This window comes from Chenopodium album, chromosome 25 (assembly GCF_948465745.1).
Source record: "Chenopodium album chromosome 25, dcCheAlbu1.1, whole genome shotgun sequence".
Taxonomy (NCBI): domain Eukaryota; kingdom Viridiplantae; phylum Streptophyta; class Magnoliopsida; order Caryophyllales; family Amaranthaceae; genus Chenopodium; species Chenopodium album.
Window position 1 is genome coordinate 4,056,692 of NC_137858.1, and position 22,272 is coordinate 4,078,963.

General features: G+C 34.1%; 2 protein-coding genes and 1 pseudogene across 2 annotated transcripts; 1 reads left to right on the forward strand and 2 right to left on the reverse strand.

Annotated features, from left to right (window-relative positions):
- The first annotated feature begins 1,040 nt into the window (after positions 1–1,040).
- Positions 1,041–6,048, forward strand: LOC145614234 (adenylate kinase, chloroplastic-like). Its single transcript, XM_081669252.1, has 7 exons — positions 1,041–1,407; positions 1,797–1,895; positions 2,260–2,388; positions 2,472–2,606; positions 3,115–3,261; positions 3,383–3,457; positions 5,629–6,048. The coding sequence occupies exons 1-7, from the start codon at positions 1,213–1,215 to the stop codon at positions 5,728–5,730; spliced, it is 882 nt and encodes a 293-aa protein (XP_081525378.1). The 5' UTR covers positions 1,041–1,212; the 3' UTR covers positions 5,731–6,048.
- Positions 6,049–6,366: 318 nt separating this feature from the next.
- Positions 6,367–8,821, reverse strand: LOC145614233 (serine/threonine-protein kinase-like protein CCR4 pseudogene; annotated as a pseudogene).
- Positions 8,822–18,440: 9,619 nt separating this feature from the next.
- LOC145613036 (putative transcriptional regulator tpeD) lies at positions 18,441–20,636 on the reverse strand. Its single transcript, XM_081668103.1, has one exon. It carries the CDS (start codon positions 20,634–20,636, stop codon positions 18,441–18,443), a length of 2,196 nt encoding a protein of 731 aa, XP_081524229.1.
- Positions 20,637–22,272: the final 1,636 nt, after the last annotated feature.

The following is a 22,272-nucleotide window of genomic DNA, read 5'->3' on the forward strand; positions in this document are numbered from 1 at the left end:
TAAGTAGCTCCAAGTGTTTTGTATCTACCTAAATAATTAAAGTTGAAAAGTAATAATAGTATATGATAGATAGATAGATAGATAAAGTAGGAAGTCAAAGATCCAATCATCTTTTCTTTTTAAAAAAGTGACATTGTAATTTTACATCTAAGGGCCTGTTCACATTTACTTAATTTCAGTTCAGTTCAACTTCAATCAGCTCAGCTCAGCTCAGTTCAGTTTAGCTCCAACCAGTTCAGTTCAGCTCTTAATTTCCCTCGATGTCTCGTAAAATATTCATGTCAGCTTAATTCAGTTCAATTCAATTCAGTTCAGTATATGTGAACATGCCCTAAATCATACTGTAATTATACAACCATAGATATTCCAAAAAAATAAGTATATATATATACACGTAGTATATTTTTTTAAAATTTATCATATGAAAGCATGAAGCTAATTTGAACCAAACACTTATAATACGGAGTACAAGTTTACAACACCCTTGTCAACTAACTATTGAGTAATCGGTGACATTAAATATTCAACTAACTAATGATTTGAAAAAGTGATTCTTTGTATTAACAAATATAAGTTTTATTGAAGACAATTGTATAAAATGCGAGTAAACCTATTGCGCAATTGAGCAAAGACATAGAACAAACTCGATTGCACTCAAAGGTATCCCAAGACTAGGGTCACTAATTCATTCTTTGAGTTCCTTCCATCTTATTTTCTTACAAACTTGCCCTATTTCTCTTCAAGCAATGCAGTAAGAGTTTTCCATGAAAAACTTGTTACAACATTATACGAAGTAGAAGGGCACATCTTCAAATTTTCAAATAAAACAAACTTTGATATTTCTTTCCCCCTACTTGTGAACAAGAATTTTTTAGTCACATAATTTTATTTATTTATTTATTTATTTTTATCCATGAAACCTCAAAAAAGAAATTTATTTGTAAAAAAAATGTTTGGAGAGGACAAAGCGTATCCTATAAATTGGGTGGGGCGATCCGCCGATATAACAAACAAGTAACCTGAAATAGTATTAAAGAAGGGCCCACTTGTTTAGCTGGCCCTTCTGATTATCCCATCTGCCACGTACACCTCTCACTCTCCCTTCACTCTTCTTCTTCTGTACTCTAATTTTAGAGAGAGAAAATATAGAAGAGCTAGAGAGAGAGAGAGAATCGCCGACGAAGAAGGCGGGAGGACGTCGTAATCGCTAAAATGGCGTTCTCTGGATATTCTTCCATTTTAGGAAACCCTTATTCCGCCATTCTCTCTCCTCCTCCTTCTCCTTCTCTTACATTTTCCCCTAAATTATCTTCTCTTTCCTTCAATCATCATCCTTCTTTGTCCTTCCGATTCGATCATTCTCACCTTTCTCGGATTCATCATCGTCGTCTTCATCGCAATTCTGTGGTAATTTCTTCAGTAAATTATCATTTTTATTTTCTGTAATCGTAATGAAATCGTTAATTTCTATCAATTTTGAATTTGGAAATGAATTTGGATTAGGAATGCAGTTTGATAGGAAGGTTAATCTGAATCTAGTTGGAGATGATGGGAGGGTCAGGGTAGGATTTAGATTGTTCAATCTGATTGTTTTGGAGTGTTGGGAATAATTTGTTAATTTACGATTAGATTTCATAACTAGGATTGAGTATTGATGACCTAATTTATGAATGTTTTTTTTAGCAATGATGTTGAGTCCTTAATTAGGAAGAGTTGCTGGCAATTGAAGATTAAGTAAGAAATAGGATTTTTTGGGGATTTACTTGAATGATTGATTGTGTTACTTATGGTTTCAGGTTATGGCATCTACTAGTACTTCAAGGCCACTGAGGATTATGATATCGGGCGCTCCGGCATCTGGCAAAGGAACGCAATGTGAGCTTATAACTGACAAAGTAAGCACATTTCTACCCCTCGTCGCTTTTGAAGAAAGACATGGGTTGAGAATGTCTTTAGAATTTCGTATTATGCTATTATTTCTTCGGTTTTGAGTTTCAAGGATGGTTTTGATAATCAAGCAGTTCCTCATTGTTTTGTAAATTGAACTATATAGCATAGCATCCATTGATTGTGATGAATTTCTGTTGTAGTGCTCTTATAGCACAAACTTATAACTTATGTATGTACTATGCAACTTGCGCTTGTTGTGGGTCTTGTGGCTCTATGTACTATGTTATTTGTTAGTTCTCTACTAGAAATTCTCTTTATGGGATTGCCCCTGAAGAAAGCAATTGAATCAGGTAATCCTCATATATGCAGTATGGTTTGGTGCATATTGCTGCTGGAGATTTGCTTCGGGCAGAGATTTCATCTGGCAGTGAAAACGGAAAACGAGCAAAGGAATACATGGATAAAGGACAGCTGGTTCCTGATGAAATTGTTGTGATGGTAATGTACTAATTTGCATAAACTTATGCCACAATGTTTGCATTATCTGTTGACAGCTCCTTACCTTAGCTGTTATTGTGCAGATGGTCAAAGACCGTCTGATGCAGCCTGATTCACAGGAGAAGGGCTGGCTTTTGGACGGATATCCAAGGAGCTTATCTCAAGCAATTGCTCTAAAAGACTTTGGGTTCCAGCCTGATCTTTTTATTCTTTTGGAAGTAAGGTTTTGTTTATAATTCTTCATTATTTAAGTGTTTTCCAGTAACTAGATGATTCTTTGCACCACAGTTATATCTAAGGCGATTCTCAAAGACGGCCATTAGAGTTTGCTAGTATTTTACCAACTCTTGCTTGATTTTCCTTCAATTTTTCTTTCTTTCCTTTGGTTTGTATAGCTGTGCTAGATATACCTAGTACAGTGTATTGGCCATATATGACCCCTCCATGACCACCTTTCACCAGCCATTGCCTTCAACCTCAGTTCTTTGAAAATTCTCCTGAACATACAATGGTATTCTGTATTTTTTAATATTAATGTGGAAGCAACCATTGGGACATAAAGCACAAATTACACTGGCCATAGCCCTTACTGACTTTGATGATGTGATTCTGACTTGTGATCTATAGATTCTATTCCATGGAAATTTGATTGGTTTCATCTGTTAAAATTTTGTGGAATTCTTGGTCTTCTTTAGATTTACTTGGTATTTCTAAATATATTTGCAGGTTCCTGAAGAATTGCTTGTTGAGAGGGTTGTTGGACGGAGACTAGATCCTGTAACTGGAAAAATCTACCATCTGACGTATTCTCCTCCTGAGAATGATGAGATTGCTTCCAGACTTACCCAGCGCTTTGATGATACTGAGGAGAAGGTATGCAGCGAGTCAATATTTGACCATGTTGCACATCTATTTTTTTGGTTATTGTTGATCTTCTATTAAGGGAATTATTGGTTGTCATCTATTTATTTTTTTTCTTTTTCTTTGTATTCAGGTAAAATTGCGCCTGCAAACTCATCACCAAAATGTGGAGGCTGTGCTTTCCATGTACGAAGACATAATTGTGAAGGCATGTCTACCTATCTTATGCTTCATTTTGTTTTCCCGCATGTTCTTTCATTTATCCCATAGTAAAATGCAACATGTGATGTTACTTTATTTGTTTGTCTGATTTAAGGTGTATTGACTTTATTTGGTATGTCACTGCCTTATAAACTACACATTTCCAAAGCCTATGGAAAATTCTTCTTAAGTAGTCATTTTGTGTTCACTTATTGAGTTGGTCGAGTATTCTATAATATTTCAATAAACTTTGCTCTTGCCATGACCTGAACTTCCCAAGGATATAATTTTCTGTGTTAGACTTTGCTCTTGCCATGATCTATATCTGTTTTTGTGTTATTTGTCAGCACAAGGTGAAGAGTCCTCGTTTAGGTGATGGTAATGGTTGTTAAAAACTGAAATTAGGTTGTTGCTTTTTTTGGTCATCTAAATTTCTTTGTGGGAAGCATTTGGTGCCATTGAATTGAGCATTTAAGAGCTCTTATCTGAATATCATAGATTCCATATCTTTTTCATGACTCATAAGATCTTTGTGATAATAGAAGGGAAAATTGAAGCACATCTAGACTTCTAGATGTCCCTATTCTACCCTTCGATCTAATTAAAATATTCTTCTTTCCTAGTATGATAAGAACATATCTCTTCCATTGGAAAACTTTCAGAATTGTCTTTGTCTACCCTGCAACAAGGGGCCTGCCTGTCTCTTCACCCAAATTATCACAGTTCCCATCCAGTTCCAAATCCCCTTTTACACCTACCATCATAACTAATGTTCCCTTTATGCTGAATGTGATTGTTGCCTGCAATCTATAGGCTTCTTTGGACAACCAAGCATTGGCACAATTGAATAAAGAATGCCTGAAATTAGCAAATATTAATACTTATATTTAATACTTAGCATACTATAGTCTGGTTTTACCCCTGGTTTGGTCCAGTTCAGTTTAGCTTGGTGGGCAGGGAATTAGGGGGGGGGGGGGGGGGGGGGTTAGGGACTTAGGGTGTTGAGTAGGTGTTAAGAAATGATGAGGACTACTTAATAAATTGGTTACAAATGGTCTGGAAGAGTTTTGTTGAATTAGTTATGAGGTAAAATGTGAGTCAGTAGCTCAGTACTCTCACCATGTTTTCGGGATGAAAGAGTGTGGGTGCTATCCATTTGGTCCTTTCTTGTCAGGCTGAGACGGAATGATTTTATAAAAGAGTGTGAAGGTGATGTTATAGGCCTCTAGGCTCTAGGTGTGTTATATTATTTTCTCCAGGATTTTACTGTTAAAACTTTGGGCTGCAGATTCTTCTCTGTTTGCCTGTTCTTCAGGGAAGCAGTTTAGGTTTACTTAGCTTGTATCTGAGTTAAGGTTTACTCAGATTATGTATGGTTACTGTTGAGGACTAGGGTGTTAGAGTTGACTTTACTATACATGGTACCACCTATTCGTAACCTACTCCTTTGATCCTCAGACCTCAAGATAGAGTAAGAATTCTCAAGATGCTCCTTTGCCACGCTTGCTGAAAATTAAACAGTATTATATGCAGAGAGAAGTTTCTGCTCAGCATATTTGAGTATTTTGAAAGTTATAATTTTCACATCATCAAAAGATGTTATCTGCTAAATAATTGAGAGCCACAACACCCACATATGGCTTTTATTAATCACTATAATTAAGTTAATTTTGGGTTGGAAGCGGCTCCTTTATAAAATGGTGATTAGGCGGAGAGATGTGATATGGAATGTTTTGTGCCCAAGATACTTGAGTACTTGTCCACTCCTTTATTTTTCCAATCTGCCTTAAGAGTTTTTCCAACCTGCCATAAATATATATTTGGTGTTCTGGGACAGATGTATACGTACCCATGTTGGTTTCTGTTAAAGTATACTAAAGCTCCTAGTTACACACTTACAAAAAACTGACTGTTTGTTTTATGGGAGAAACTTGGTTCAAACTTAATTAACCTGATTTGAATAAGCTGGAACAGCAAAACATCTGAAATGGAGTGCATATAATATAGACACACACCCGCACATTTTGTTTCATCTATATGAACAGCTGTGACTTGTAATGCGAGTTACATATTCAATATTTAATTATTCAGTTTTGGCATTGAGTATCATATATTTTTCAAGTGCTCCCTTATGTTAATTTTGTAAATTATTCAAGAATTGTTTTTGGCTTTCTGCAGGTTGATGGAAGTGTTTTAAAAGAAGATGTATTTGCTCAGATTGACCAAGCACTCTCCAATCTTTTGGAGCAGAAGACAGCTTCAGAATCCGTGGCTGCCTAGGTGTGACTAGTAGTGAGCTTACACATACGCTACCTGTCCTCTCTTCTTGCCAAAAATTCCCTTTATTTGTCACTAGATAGCCATATTAAATTCCTACTGCTTGTAATCATCTTGATTGTTGGTAATTCTTTTGTAGAAAGTTTTTGGTTGGTATACATAGAACTATAGAAGCAGCCCAACTTTCATAAGAACTCACCAAAATTAGTTTTGTTGTAAACATATGACAGAAATGTATCTTGATAAATGAAAGCCTCCATGGCATTGTACACTTTGGGGGCTGGCATCATATTACTTTTATATATCGCGCTTAAATTCTAATATGTTTTCTCTATTTACTGCGAAGAGTTTATAGAATGTATTTTATGAAAATATTGTGACTTCTGATTTGCTAGTGTAGCTTACTGGGAGAGCAGTGTGGAAGACTCGCTGGAAGGTTTTCGAACTATGACTGAGTTTTGATGTGGAAATCCAGACTTTATGATTATTGATTGAAGTCAACATTGCATGAGGTATGTGCAAATTGCATTGATTTATGTTGAATATTTTCTACCTACATATATTAGGTGCACCTGTCCATTTCCTTCTTTTTTCTATGGCCGAGACACTTCCGAAGGAAAGTTCTTTTTTTCTATGTAGTGGATGGAAAAATTCTGTTGACGTTTGAAATAATTTACAAAGTTTACAATTGAAAGAATATGATTTACAAAGTTGAAAAGTCCTTCCTATCAAATATTGGACTTGTCTCCCCTAATAGACCCTTGAGCTTCCAACAAGGAAATCGTCATCGTGAGGATCCAGTCGAAGATGGGGTCAATGTTGGCTGAACAAAACAAGCCGCCAAGGCTCTTTCCAAACAACTAACTACCTCTGACATTGATGGTCGACTTCGGCCCTCTAGGCCAACACAATCCACGGCTAGGTACCCTATGAACTGCACTGCCTCTATTTCCACTGGTGTTGGAGGCGCCACATTTGGGTCCAATACCCTGTGGATTTCACCTCTCATAATGTATGGCACCACAAAATCCACTACATTTCTTGGCATTCCTTCTTCATTGGTATGGATGGCTTTGTATCCACTAAGTAATTCCAAGAGTACTACTCCAAAGCTGTACACATCACTCTTTGTAGTCAATATGTGGAGTCTGTAGTACTCAGGATCGACGTAGCCTAGAGTACCAGCAGCCCATAGAGATAGGTGGGACTCCCCGTCTTGGGGTCCCATCAATGACAATCCAAAATCCGACACCTTGGCTGTCCAATTACTATCGAGCAAAATGTTTGAAGGTTTAATGTCTCGATGAATGATAGGTGGCACAGCATAGGCATGCAGATAATCGATCCCCCTAGCTGCATCAAGTGCCACCTGAAGTCGATTTGGCCATGATGCAAGTGGAGATGAGCCCTTAAATTTGTGAAGATGGTCATGTAGGGTACAATTACTCATGAACTCATAGACAAGTACTCTCTCATTTGCGTCTTCGTAAAAGCCTAGTAGCCTAACAAGGTGCTTGTGGTTGAGCCTCGAGAGAAACTCTAGCTCAGCCATAAATGCTACATCCCTGTCTTCTTGCTTACGCCTGATTACCATTGCACTTGAGGCGGAAACTTCTGCTCGCTTAATTGCCACCTCTCTCCCATCTTCTAATATTGCGTGGTAGACTGTTCCAAAACTACCTATACCAATTCTATACTCTTGAGAAAAGTTGTCAGTCACTTTTACTAAGACCTCTAGAGAAAATTCCTCGAGGTGTCCTCCATTGCCCAAGCTATACATATGGCTTAACCTTTTTTCCAACACTGGTGGTGCCACTTGTTGATCTTCTGGCTCACGTCGTGGTATTTGGGGAATCTCGGCTAGCTCAATAGGTCCTGAATCATGCACCCGGCTTCCCCCACTTCCGCGATATCTACACAAGAAAAAAACCAAAGATGCTGCCAATGAAAGGGACCCTAAACACCCTACTACTAACAACACAACCATTTTAGGTGTCCAACCATTGCTATTCTCTGAGGGCTCCAACTTGGAATCTGGAGACGGAGGAGATGAAGGCACCTTCGGATCACAACGTTGACACACCATCATTCCCAAATCACAATAGTCACCATATCCTGGCAAAGGATCACAAGATGGACAGTAACTAGTACAAGGTCCAGGCATCACCCTAGCAAAGACCAACTGATTCCCATTAAGAGTGCTATTCCCCCAACACAACACCGAATAATTCGAAGCAACAACACCACAAAAAACACTCCCTTTAGCTACAATTCCTATGAAATCCGTCTCCACCAATGCCGTAGGCATCCTAAAACTGTCGTCCCCCCAACAAACAACCGTGTCATTGACACGCATAGCGCAGCTTCGATTATCTCCTAATGCTAAATCCTTGAACACACCATCTGGTTGGTGGAATACCACACTTCCCCAACAAGATAAACCTCCATTCAAAGATATTGCGCAAGCATGTTGTGATCCAGCTGCAATAACACTATAATTCCCATTTTTAGGCTGTTTTCCCACAACTTTACTATCATTCCCTGAACAATCAATGCTACCATCATTACTATATAAACCACAGTAAAACTCGTTACCGACAGCAATGCTGGAAAAACTTTCTCTGGGATTAGACTTCCAATCCCCCCACAACCAACAATTGATATTATTACTTCCATTTACAATCCCACAAACATGTGAATTCCCAGCTTCAACTTCACTCAAAACCGGACCGCGATAAATCCTTTTATGTGACATGTTAGTCCCATTAACACCATCCAAGAACCTCCAGCACTCCATGACTGAATAAGGTGATGCAAGAGATTGTGATCTTATTGCACAAAGGAATCCCTTTCCACCCACAATTCTAGAGTATGATACATTAGGGAAAGGGATTCGGATTCCGGCAGGGAAACTAGTACAATTGATGAATGATTGTTTGTTCAATGAAGGTACTAATGCACAAACTAGTGTTTGGTTAGAAGTATAAGAAATGGAAACAGTGGAAAGGGAATTGAATTGAGGAAAAGAAAGGAAACAAAAGGCTAAAATGAAGAAAAAAGTTGGGAATTTAAATGGGAAAGCCATAGAAATGATGGTTTCATTGTTATGGAAGAAGAGCAAGGAAGAAAAGCTGAAAAAAATGAAATTTATTTGAGGGTGTTTTTAAAATATTATGTAGAAAATTAAGGTATGTTTTATAGACCATTTTACGCGTTAGGAGTGTAAAGAAAAGTTAGTATTATAAAGTAATTTGGAATAAAAATATGATTATAATAGTAGTTGTATGACTAAGTCATAGTTTGAATGGATCATAAAAGGGGAGACTAATAAAGGACTAAAACAGACGCGTCAACATCTGAGTTACTCGGTCTGTAACTCGTTGTTTCCCTACATGACTCGTGTGAGTTGACTCGTGTGATACATGAATAACATGATGTTCTGTTTTTTCTTTAATACTTTTGATTATACTACTAAATGTCGTTGCTCGTTACACATTGTTAATATTCTTAATTAGGTTGACCATCCTCCATATTGCATGATACATTGATACTCCCTTGACCCTTTGTTCTTGAATAATATATTTCTCCGTAAAATAAAATAAATGGAGTAATATATATAATATGTACTCGTAATATATGTTTTCCAAATTCAAAGATATACAACGAAAATATAATTAAAAAGTGATGATTTGTTTCTATAATTAAATCACTAAATCTTAAATCTTTTGTAATTTAATAGTGTTCTTGTCCCCAAGCAAATCCTAAAAATACATGGGATGGAATAAAGGTGGCACATTTGCCAAATCACTTAATTGTATGACGTACGTGTACCAAATTTAATAGCATCATAATTCATAAATTGTGAGTTTGTACGTGTACCAAATTTAATAGCATCGTGAATTAAGAATTTGTACGTGTACCAAGCAAATAGCAATATGCCAAAAGAACTATCAAAGAAAAAAACAAACTACAACAGAAAGAGACAAAATTAGAAATGAAAAAACAACAACTGCCGTCGTCGAGCACAACCAGCTAACCAATGAGCCGGAGAAAAAAAAAAAAAATAGCAATATGCCAATATAGCATCATGAATCCTAATGTAAGCATTGAACTTATGATAAATGATCATTCAAATAAGTCTGTTACTTCAAATCATATAACTACTACTGGGTTTTGTGTCGTCTTCTTCTTAGGTAATCAGTTTTTTATAATATAGAAAAGTCAACGATCTATACTTTTACTTAAATCTTTGTTTTGAATTCGAGAAACCTACTTAAGTTAGTCCAAATAATTTCACTTTTATTCATTTATTTATTTTATGTTATTTATTTATTTGGTTAATACTTCTTATCATTCATAATTGAGTGATGTAGCGATGAAGCATAAATAAATATTTTGGAGTAGTATTATTGTTCTTTCCTCTGATGTTTTGTGCTCTGTAATTACATAAGAAGAGTTTGAAATTTGACTATTTCAACTTTATTAAATGATGTAATCTAAAATTTATGTCCATTCATTCAATGAAAGACTACAATAATAAAGCTTCATGCTTCAATTAGTCTACTTTAAGGATACTTTTTCTTTTTCTTTTTTTTTTTTTTTTTTTTTGACGGGACTTTAAGGATACTTCTACAAGAAATTACCAAGCACATGACAATCATCTATAGACTATAGTTGACCTAGAAGAAAAAACTAGAGTACACAACAAAATATTCAATAGTTTGGAGTTTTGTAGCTAAAAGTCTAAAAAAAAGTCACCTAAACTAAAAACTTTACCTAGAGAAGTACTTCGTATAACTTTAGTACTTTACTCCTCCACACATTAAGAAAACAGATTTCCTATAAGGCTATAATTATTTGATGACAAAGAATATCTACCGACTTAAAAAGTGTAGGTTTAGCAAATCATTTATTTGGAAAATAAAAAAATCTTCATTATTTCCTCTGATACAAGATTTAACCAATTTTTACAATTATTTTATTTCCTCTGTATAATTTAATGGCATTAAAACTTATAAGTTTATAACATTAAATCGGATATCCTTGACTAATAAATAGATATAACATCCTCTTATATGGTACTCGTATGTGAAGGTACGGTATGTGATGAGCTACAATAGTTTTATTTGGTGATTTGAAATATCTTTCGTTTCCTATTATACACCATAGTTATTATCTGACATATTTATCGTGTAAACACCATGCAAAGAACTATATAAGTTACATTATGTTAAAGGACAAGGACATATTCTCAATACATTATACGGATTACTTTTTTTTTTTTCTTTTTTTTTTTTCTTTTCTTTATACAGAAAATTTTATTTAAAAATTATATGAATCGAAATTACATAAAATGGCTCTGAAAAATTCACATTTATCGGCTCTCATATTCCTCATCGTATTAATGGAAGGTATATTTGCCTCCCTTCATTTCCTATCAATTTGTACTACTTATTGCATTATTATTAAGTTATTTCTGTACATTTTATTAGTATATAGTTTGACATTATATATTTGTTATTGTGCATGTTGTAAAAACCCTAAAAATCATGAGAAAAAACTTATAATTTGAAAACATATTTTGAAACGATTTTTAAACAATTCGCTTGACTTTAATTATTTTCTCTAATATACCAATGAGAATTTACGGTCAGAAAAATGATGTAGAGAGTATATTTAGAAATGGGGGTAAAATTTCGTTTTTTTTTTTTTTTTTTTGCTGAAAAAGTTTGAGAGTAATTAGATGTTGGAGAAGTTTAGTGCTGAGAACATAATTAGTTTCACCTTCAGAATTCTTTTTTAATTTTATTTTTTTCAACCAATCCTCAAAACTATGTTGTCACTTCCAACCATATACGACTGTATTTTTATTTTTTTGGGAACTAAACAAATCACTTGACTTTGTGTACTATTTGTATACTTTATTAACTTTGACTTGATTTTCTTTACATACATGTTTAGTCATATTGCCTCAAAAAAAAAAGTTGTTTAGTACTCCGTACATAACAAGTTTATCAAAGTTAAAATTTGAATTTATTTTACAAATATAATTTACAATTAAATACATTAATGGTTAAAGTATTTTGGTAAACATATTTAGTCAAATTCTTAATGCAATAGGAACTAAGGGCCTGTTCTCATACGTGTTTAGTTCAGCTGCTAATTTCCTTCTCTTATTAAATATTCATTTCAGTTCAGTTCATAGGCCTAAGTACTCCACCATGTAAGTACGAAATAATTTTGTTTATAAAAGGTAATGATCGAAAAAATATCATCAATGACCCTCCTCACGAGTAAAACTCCCAATGCATATCAATTAATTATTAAATATTTGATGTAGGAATTATGATGGGTACGGTGAAGGCGGGTGGATGCCAAGCAAGTTTAGGAGTGTGTAAGACTGATTGTGCAGAAAGGTGTAAACAAGAGTACGGAGGAGAAGGACGCTGTGAGTTTAATTTATGTAACTGCTATTACCCCTGTGGGTCATATCCGCCACCGCCGCCACCACCGGTGAAGAAATGCCAAGACAATGATGGCACATGCAGCGTAGAACATTGTGGTGATGACTGTTGTCTGGCTAGGTGCAGGACCAAGCACCCTAATGTACCTGAGTTGCAAGGGTTTTGTCAAGAGATTGTAGGGACTTCTTATAGACTTTGCTCATGCGTGTATGATTGCTAGATTTTAATTTACTATAATTAGTAGTCTTTTTTTTTTTTTTTTTTTTTTTTTTTTTTTTTTTTTTGAAAACCCTATAATTAGTAGTCTTATTATATGGTTAAATAAACTTTTTAATGAAAAACTCCCTCCGTCCCTAAATTACATTCCTCTTTGGAAATTTACACGGGAATTAAGGAGGAAAGAATAAAACAAATAACAATAATTAGATAATGCAATGGAAAGTACAAAGATAGATTAGTTATTACTCATGACATGTCATCAATCCTTTGCAAAAAAAAAGGACCAATCACATGCTCCTAATTGAAAATTTTTTAACCAATCACATTCATTGTAATTTGGCACAAGGATTATAAGTGGGATTAGGTAAGGATGAGTAAGAAAGCATTAAATATAAAATAGAAAAGAGAATTGATTTACTAAAAAAAACTTACCAAAAATAGAAAGGAGGAATGTAATTTTGGAATATCAAAAATAGAAAGGAGGAATGTAATTTAGGGACGGAGGGAGTACTGTATTAGAAAAGGAGGGTGATATTATTATTACTTCTTTTTTTGACTACTTTATGCGAATAGTGCTAAAAGTCAAAATGTTGAAAATAAAAGGAAAATTTGTCAGAAACAATCTTTTAAAGTGTCCACTTTACTAAAAACAACCTTTTAAATTTTTTTTTGCAACTTCAGACCACATTATAAAATTTTTTTATCAAAGACAACCAAATGCTACTTTCCGGCGTTGACTCTATTTTTCCCGATGTTGACCATTAGTGTGCAACGCACATGACCTCGTATATTGCTTAATACACCAATTTTCCCTCCAATTCACTCGTACAAAAAGAGGGATGAAAGAGAAGCAGGGGTTTTAATAGGAGTTAATTGGAGGGGAAAAGGGGTGTATTAAGCAATATAGGAGGTCACGTGACTCGCACACTCGTGGTCAACATCGGGAAAAATAGAGTCAACGCCGAAAAGTAACATTTGGTTGTCTTTGATAAAAAAATTTTATAATGTGGTCTGAAATTGCAAAAAAAAATTTAAAAGGTTGTTTTAAATAAAGTGGACACTTTAAAAAGTTGTTTCTGACAAATTTTCCAAAATAAAATAAAAGATGTATTACTCCTTGGTACTACCTATATAACTGAATAATATGGAGATAATAATGCATTGAATAACATTAAATCAGGTATCCGTATCTAGTAAATGTAAAATCCTCTTATATGGTATGTGAAATATGAATTAATTTATGATGATTTTGAAATATCTTTCATTTCTTATTATACACCAAAATTATTATTTGACATTAATTATTTCTCCCTGCAAAGAACTATATAAATTACGTTTAAGGATGCCATGTTTTAGTTAATTAAACTTGCATAATTTAAAATGATGGCTAGGCAATTTTCACATTTATCGGCTCTCATATTCCTCTCCCTATTCATACAAGGTATATTTGCCTCCACCATTTCCTATCAATTTGTACTCCATTAATTGTGTACAAACATAATTGTAGATTTTCGTTTGTTTTTGCATCATAATTGTATGTGTAATCTTCTCAATTCACTATCAATTAAGGTTGTGTTTGTTTTTAAATTGCCCACCTGTTATTAAGATTTTTTTTCTATTTTTTTTTTCGTGTTTAGAGAATCACAAGGGTGGGTGACGAGAATAAATTCCAGGATCTCCTGATATTGGGAAGGAAGTTCTAACCATTTAAATTATCTCTCACTCTCACCTTTGTGTTATTAAGTGGTTGCACCATTGAACCATTTGTTTTCTATGGTCTTTAATGCATTAGTTTGACCAAATATAATTTTTTTTTTTTTTAAAAACAACCATGGATATATAATTGTAATTGTGCGTTTAATAATTTTTTTTTTAAACAGTATATACGGACTTACGGAGTATGAAACAATTTTAAAAGATTCAATTTAAATAATTTTTAAAAGAGAGGGAAGGGCCTGTTCACATTTATTTAATTTCAGTTCAGTTCAGTTCAGTTAAGCTCCAATCAGTTCAGTTCAGTTCAGTTCAGTTCCAATCAGTTCAGTTCAGTTCAGCTCTTAATTTCACTCTCACATAAAATATTCATTTCAGCTTAATTCAGTTCAGTTCCAATCAGTTCAGTTCAGTTCAGCTCCAATCAGTTCAGTTCAATTCAGCTCAGTTCAGTAAATATGAACAGGCCCTAAGTATTCCACTCCGTATTAAATTAAATTATTATTTTTCCTGGACAGGAAAGGCCTCCTCACGAGAAAACTCCTCATGTACGTTATTTAATTATTATATTCATTGATGCAGGATATATGATAGGTATAGTTGAGGCGGATGCAGGTATATGCCAAGCAGGTCTAGGAGAGTGTAAGTCTGATTGTGATGAAAGGTGTAAACAACAATACCAAGGAGGAGATGGAAACTGTGAATTTAATCTTTGTTATTGCAGTTACCCCTGCGGCTCATCTCCGCCATCGGTACCGTCACCGAAGAAATGCCAAGCAAACGATGGTACATGCGCCGTAGGAACTTGTGATGATGACTGTTGTTTGGCTAGGTGCAAGACCAAGTACCCCGATGTACCTGAGTTAAAAGGGACTTGTCAAGTACTTGGGGGAATTGCTTTAAGACTTTGCTTATGCGAGTATAATTGCTAAATTTTATTTTACTCTACTTGGTAGCTTATAATTATGTTTGTCAAGTCATTATTGTTTTTAATAAAATTAAAGCAAAGGGCATTTTTTGTTTAGTGCAATTTCTTCCTTATAATTCTATCCAAGAGAAATGTAAACATTTATTAAAAGAGGGATCGGAGTGATTTTTTTTTTTTTTTTTTTTTTTTTTTTTTTTGAGTATATGAATAGTGCAAAAAATAAAATGTTATGGTGTAAAAAGAATATAAACGAGGCCATAGTATTCGGCTCATTGTATATAACTACATGGAGATAATTAATGCAATGACATCGAATCACATAAAATCATATAACCTTAGGGTCTATTCTCATTGACTGAACTCAGCTGAACTGAGCTGAACTGAACTAAACTGAACTGAGCTGAGCTGAACTGAATTGAACTGAGCTGAATTGAACTAGACTGAAATGAATATTTTATTAAAGAAGGAAATTAGGAGCTGAACTGAACTGAAATGAATATTTTATAAGAGAAGGAAATTAGGAGCTGAATTGAAATGAATATTTTATAAGAGAAGGAAATTAGAAGCTGAACTGAACTACACTAAACTGAACTGAGCTGAACTGAACTGGATTTCAATGTAAGAGAACAGGGCCTTAATTATTACTCGGTACTTCTTTCAAAAAAAAAAAAATTACTCGGTGCTTTGTAAATTTAAGGTCCTCTTATATGATACTCCATCCGCTTCGAAAGAAGGTCACATTTAATGATTTTACACGTTATGAAGGAAAATAAGATAACAAAGAATGATAATATTTGTCAAGTCATTATTAGCTACAAGTATAAATTAAAGCAATATATAGTGACATTGGGGAATGTTGTAATTAAAATTAAAATGAAACTTTAATTACATATGCTTAGTTGACACACATAATTCAACATGTGAATATAAATCATCCAATTAAATTAAAACACTTTATTCATTTTAATAACAAATGAAAGCAAAATACACATACTGCTTACATTTTGTCATTAAAGAATAAAGACTAGTGAAATACGAGTACAACGTATATAATACGAGTAATGTTTAGTTGGGGGATTTTAGGAATATTGAGGTTAAATATGTATTCCAAATTGAAAATAAAAATAGTACTCCGTAGTTAAAACGTATTTCATATGTAACTGTTACATCTAAAAAGGCAAACGTTACCTTCTTTTAGGTCGTATGTGAATTATTGTTGAGGTAGTTTGACTTGGTGATGAATTTGAAATACCTTTCATTTCATATTGGCTATTTATACACCACATTTATTATTTCACATTTTTTCACCCTTCAAAGAACTACTTTCTCCGTATCTTTTTACTTGCAACACAGCCTTGTGGCACGTGTTTTGAGGTCGGGTTTATGTAATGTAAACGGATAAATTATTCATTATAATTTTTACAAATGATACTTAACCCTATTCTAATCTTCGTGTAAAAATTATATTGATAAAATCGCTCATTTACCCTCACTAATCATCTCCTAAAACTGTGTGCCTAAAAGGTGTGTTGCAAGTAAAAGAAAACGGAGGAAGTATATATTAAAGGAAGACATTTTTTCAGTTTTCACTATAGTTTTTACATATCTGCATCAAACTTTCATAAAATGGCTCAGCAATTTTCACATTTATCAGCTCTCATATTCCTCTTCCTATTCATACAAGGTATATTTAGTTTGCCTCTCACCATTTCCTGTCAATTTGTAGTCCTATGATACATAATGTATACAAATATTATTGCACATTTTCTTTTTTTTTTTTTTTTGTATCACAATTGTGTATTTTTCTCAATACTAGCATCAGATCATCATTTTTTAATTAAGGCTGTTTTTTGGTTTTTAATTACTCCCCTATTAATTGAATTACTAAGTGTTTGAATCGTTGCACCACTTGTTAGTCTTGTTTCTTCATGGTTTATCTGTAATTCATTAGTTTAACCACATCTCGTAATAGTTAAATCTGACATTTTTTTATTTTTTATTTATTCATTTACTAATTTTCAAAGTATAAAATAAGTATTATCTGTACAAAATACTAACATAGTGTATTAGTCATAACTCACAAGTATTACCTAACTCACAAGTTTTATCATAATTATGCATAATACATACATATTCTATTATGTGTTAAAAAAAGTGTGAATCAATAATAATTACTCCCCCGTTTTTTTTATGCTATTAGTTACATGTTGACTTTTGTGGTCGACTTTCAAAAAATTTGACTATAAAACTACTATAATATCAAAACTGTATCACAAGTATTATCACGTACAATACTTCGTATTAACTTTTATATAATTTAACATATTCATAGTCAAAGTTATGTGTTGGCAAACATGCCTGTCGAATTAACACACTTATTTATTTAGAAAGTAGATGGTCTAAGTACTCCACTCCGTATTAATTAATTAAATTACATTCATTGACGCAGGAGATATGATGATAGGTGTGGTCAAGGCTGTAACATGCGAAGCAGATATAGGACAGTGTAACCCTCATAAGTCTGATTGTGTAGATAGTTGTAAACAGCAGTTTGCAGACGGAGAAGGACACTGTGAATATGGTTCTTGTTACTGCATATACAGCTGCAGTTCTTATCCACCACCGCCGCCACCAACAAAGACATGCCAAGCAAACGCTGGTACATGCAGCTTACCAAGTTGTGATGATGACTGCTGTTTGGAAAGGTGCAAGACCAAGTACCCCAATGTACCAATACCTCTACTGCGCGGCACTTGTGTACAGTTTATAGGAACTCAAATTAGACTTTGTTTATGTGAGTTTAGTTGCTAAATTTTACTTTACTGTTATAAGTAGTCTTATTATATGTTTGTCAATTCTGATATGACTTTATGTTTGTAATAAAAGCAGGGGACAATTTATGTTTAAGGCTATTTCTGAATTAAGCACAGATTATTGTTTACAGAACTAACCAGACTGCTATGGCCTAACCGGACTGATGTGATCCGGTCTTGGTCTGTGCAGGATGGAATGGACTAATAGCCTAATTCGCGTACTAGCCACCTTCATGCCTAGGCCGTGCCAATTATAACTACAAGACAGTGTCTGTGACAAGGATACAAGGAACGAAATTCGATACGAAACGTGGGACGGAAACGGAAACGGGAAACGCTACCTTGAGTGAATCGGGAACGTTTGGTGTTTAGTTTAATATATATTTTTAAAATAAAAAAATGAAAAAACAAAGATAAATTGTATTTAAATAAAATTAAAATATTAATAACCATTAATGCATTTCGATCTCAAAATCTGATTACATAAAAACTGAAAAAACAAAGCTAAAAATGCTTAACACATGCTTAACTCTCAAGTCTCAACTCTAACTTACATCATCAAAATATTTTTAGGTTTCAATCTCCATATCTTTGCCTCTTACATGCAAATGTCATAGGTGTGGCATTAGCTTCCTGTAAATCATCTCTCCATCTCATATCCTCAAGTGCAAGTGGTGAACTCTCTATGAATGAATCCTCTGGATTAATATCCCATTTTCTATAAGGGCCTTCTTTATAGCTGCTTGTGAAACGGGAAATTAATCTAACATTACAATGAATAAAAACCAACTTGTCAGCTCGAACGGAATTCAACCGATTTCTCTTTGTATTGTGAATGAACGCATAAGTGCTCCACACCCTCTCCGCAGACGAGCTACTAATGGGCTGTGACAGAACTTTGATTGCAATCTCAGCTAATTCAGGAGTCTCCGCTCCATAAGTGGACCACCAAGAAACAGGAGACATTGTTACCGCATCTATTTTTGCAGCAAGTGACCCAAATATACCTTCTTTGGCTTGGAACTTAGCTAGTTGTTGGCGTAACATTCTTTTTTCTTCTTCAGTTTCCCCTATTTTATCAAATGATGTTAAAACTCCATCAACAACTTCCTTATCAAAATTCGGTGCTCGCCTAGCCTCCCCTCCCGGAGCCGGAGTTTGCAAATAGTTTGAGTCATAAAAAAAAGGGTTTAATGCAAATCCTAAACAATGCATGGGAATGTTCATTTTTTCCCAACGTGATACCAAGATTTCATTCATTTTGTTCATATCATCTCTATGTTTATTATCTTTCATTACGTCTCCAACATCTCCAATCATACAATCCATTTTTTCATACACCTCTCCCATTTTTTGTCCTTCACCATCAGCAAATTTAATCATCAAGTAAATTGGCTTAGTGATAGCCAGAATATTTTCAACCTCATCCCAAAAGTCTTCGTCCCCTACAGTGGCAGCAATTTCTTTTCCCATTTCTCTTGTTTTCTCATCCCCTGAATTGACCCAATCTTTCCAAGCCCTCATAGCTACTGTAGCAGCTAATGATTCCCTACATTGGGATATTCTTTTCAACAACAAATAATGAGATGCGAACCTTGTTTTTGCTACTTTCAATAACCCAAGTCCAGATTGTGATTTAAAGATAGCATGAGCATGAGTATGATTCAAAAAATACTTCACAATGTTTTTCCCTTTAATGTACGTGTTACTAACCCATGGAAAAGCAGTAGCAATATCCTTACAGATTAGATTAAGTGTATGCACGACACAAGGGGACCAAAAAATGTGCTTGTGTACCTTTTCTATTTCTCTTCCAGCAGCCTTGCAGTTTGCAGCATTGTCAGTTACTACTTGCAGAACATTTGACGGCCCGACTTCTTCTATTGCATCAAGTAAGTAATCTGCTATAGCCTTCCCCGTTTTCTCCACCCCTGTGAAGTCATCCGCATATAGAAACATAGAACCGCGGCTATTGGATGCAACCTCGTTGATTAGTGGTTCACGCTTCACATTCGTCCATCCATCGGAAACGATTGAAGTTCCTTGTGTGGTCCAAGTGTCTTTAATTGGGGCCAATTCTTTCTCGACATCTCGCTTAACTTCGTCTAGTAAGGATGTCCTTGCTCTGTCAGCCGATGGAGGCTTGTAGTCCTTTGGAGCATGGATCAAGGCCTTTACCATAGTAGAAAATTCTGGACTTCTTAATACATTGAATGGAATCCCATTAGCACAAAGAAAACGAACAATCGATTTGTCGACATCATTACGCTCAACAATACCAAATGCATCTGCTATAGGAGTGTTACTAGTTCCTGGAAGTTTATTTTTTATACTCGATTTGGATACTGATGGGGAAATACCTGCTTGCTCAGCCTCCTCAACTTTCTTTCGTATGCTTTGAAGCAATTCTCTATTCGCCATCACCACAGTACATCGAGCAATCTCTGCTTTTTTCCCAACACTACCAAAAAAATGTTGATGTATTCTTGTGTATGAGCTGCTGTATGATTTTTTGCAATGCTTGCAAGACCATTTCTTCGTTCCTCCTGCATTTTTCCCTTTCTCTCCTCCCACTATTGGAATAATTTCATCTAATAGAGGTTTTTGCTTATTGTCAGTAGTGGGCACTCCATGATTTGGTTCAGCTTCTGTAGGTTGATTTTCATTTTCCAAATCATCGAACTCTTCTGTTGAAGGTTGATTTTGTGTTTGGTTTCTTTGTGAAGTTTCAGTGGGCTTTCTTTGCTTGGATTTGTTTTTGCCAAAAGGCATTTTTGGGTGCTTGAATTTGTTTTGATTAATGGAGATGTGTTTTGTAGTTTTGTATACTGAAACAGAGTAATAGACATTGAATATATAGATGATAGACTTGTAGAGTAGTTGAATGGGCATGTCGTTTGAGCTTCAAGCTTTCTGTAAATTGAAAATTGAAAATTGAAATAATGAATACGTCTCTTCATTACCTCCTTTATTTCCTTTTGATCCTTTTTCCCACTAATATTATAAACTGATATTATAAAATAATACTCCGTATAATACAATACTCCGTATATATAACCACGTATGCTTTTTATAGATCAATCGTAGTATGATCAATTCCTTTTTATCGATCATTTATAGTACTCCGTATCGATCAATTCCTTTTTATCGATCAATTCCTTTTTAGACGATCAATTCCTTTTTATACGATTATACATACTTTTTATCGATCAATCGTAGTATGATCAATTCCTTTTTATCGATCATTCATAGTACTCCATATCGATCAATTCCTTTTTATCGATCAATTCCTTTTTATACGATTACATACTTTTTATCGATCAATCGTAGTATGATCAATTCCATTTTACCGATCATTCATAGTATATATAACAATATAACCCTAAAATGTATGTGACATACTATGTATGTTCATATATCCTTTTTGATCGACCACTCATAGTATATACGATCATATGCCTTTTATCGATCTGTCGTAGTATGATCAATTCCTTTTTACCGATCATTCATAGTATATATATCAATATAACCCTAATATGTATGTTCATATATCTTTTTTGATCGACCACTCATAGTATATACGATCATATGCCTTTTATCGATCTGTCGTAGTAATGATCAATTCTTTTTACCGATCATTCATAGTATATATATCAATATAACCCTAATATGTATGTTCATATATACTTTTTGATCGACCACTCATAGTATATACGATCATATACCTTTTATCGATCTGTCGTAGTATGATCAATTTGTTTTTACCGATCATTCATAGTATATATATCAATATAACCCTAAAATGTATGTGACATACTATGTATGTACATATATCCTTTTTGATCGACCACTCATAGTATATACGATCATATACCTTTTATCGATCTGTCGTAGTATGATCAATTTGTTTTTACCGATCATTCATAGTATATATATCAATATAACCCTAAAATGTATGTTCATATATCCTTTTTGATCGACCACTCATAGTATATACGATCATATACCTTTTATCGATCTGTCGTAGTATGATCAATTTGTTTTTACCGATCATTCATAGTATATATATCAATATAACCCTAAAATGTATGTTCATATATCCTTTTTGATCGACCACTCATAGTATATACGATTATATACCTTTTATCGATCTGTCGTAGTATGATCAATTTCTTTTTACCAAACACTCATAGTATATATATCAATATAACCCTAATATGTATGTGACATACTATGCATGTTCATATATCCTTTTTGATCGACCACTCATACTATATACGATAATATACCTTTTATCGATGTTTCGTAATACGATGAATTCCTTTTTATCGATCATTCATTGTATAACACTATACTTTCTACGATCATATACTTTTTATCGATTAGTCATAGTACGAACTACGATCAA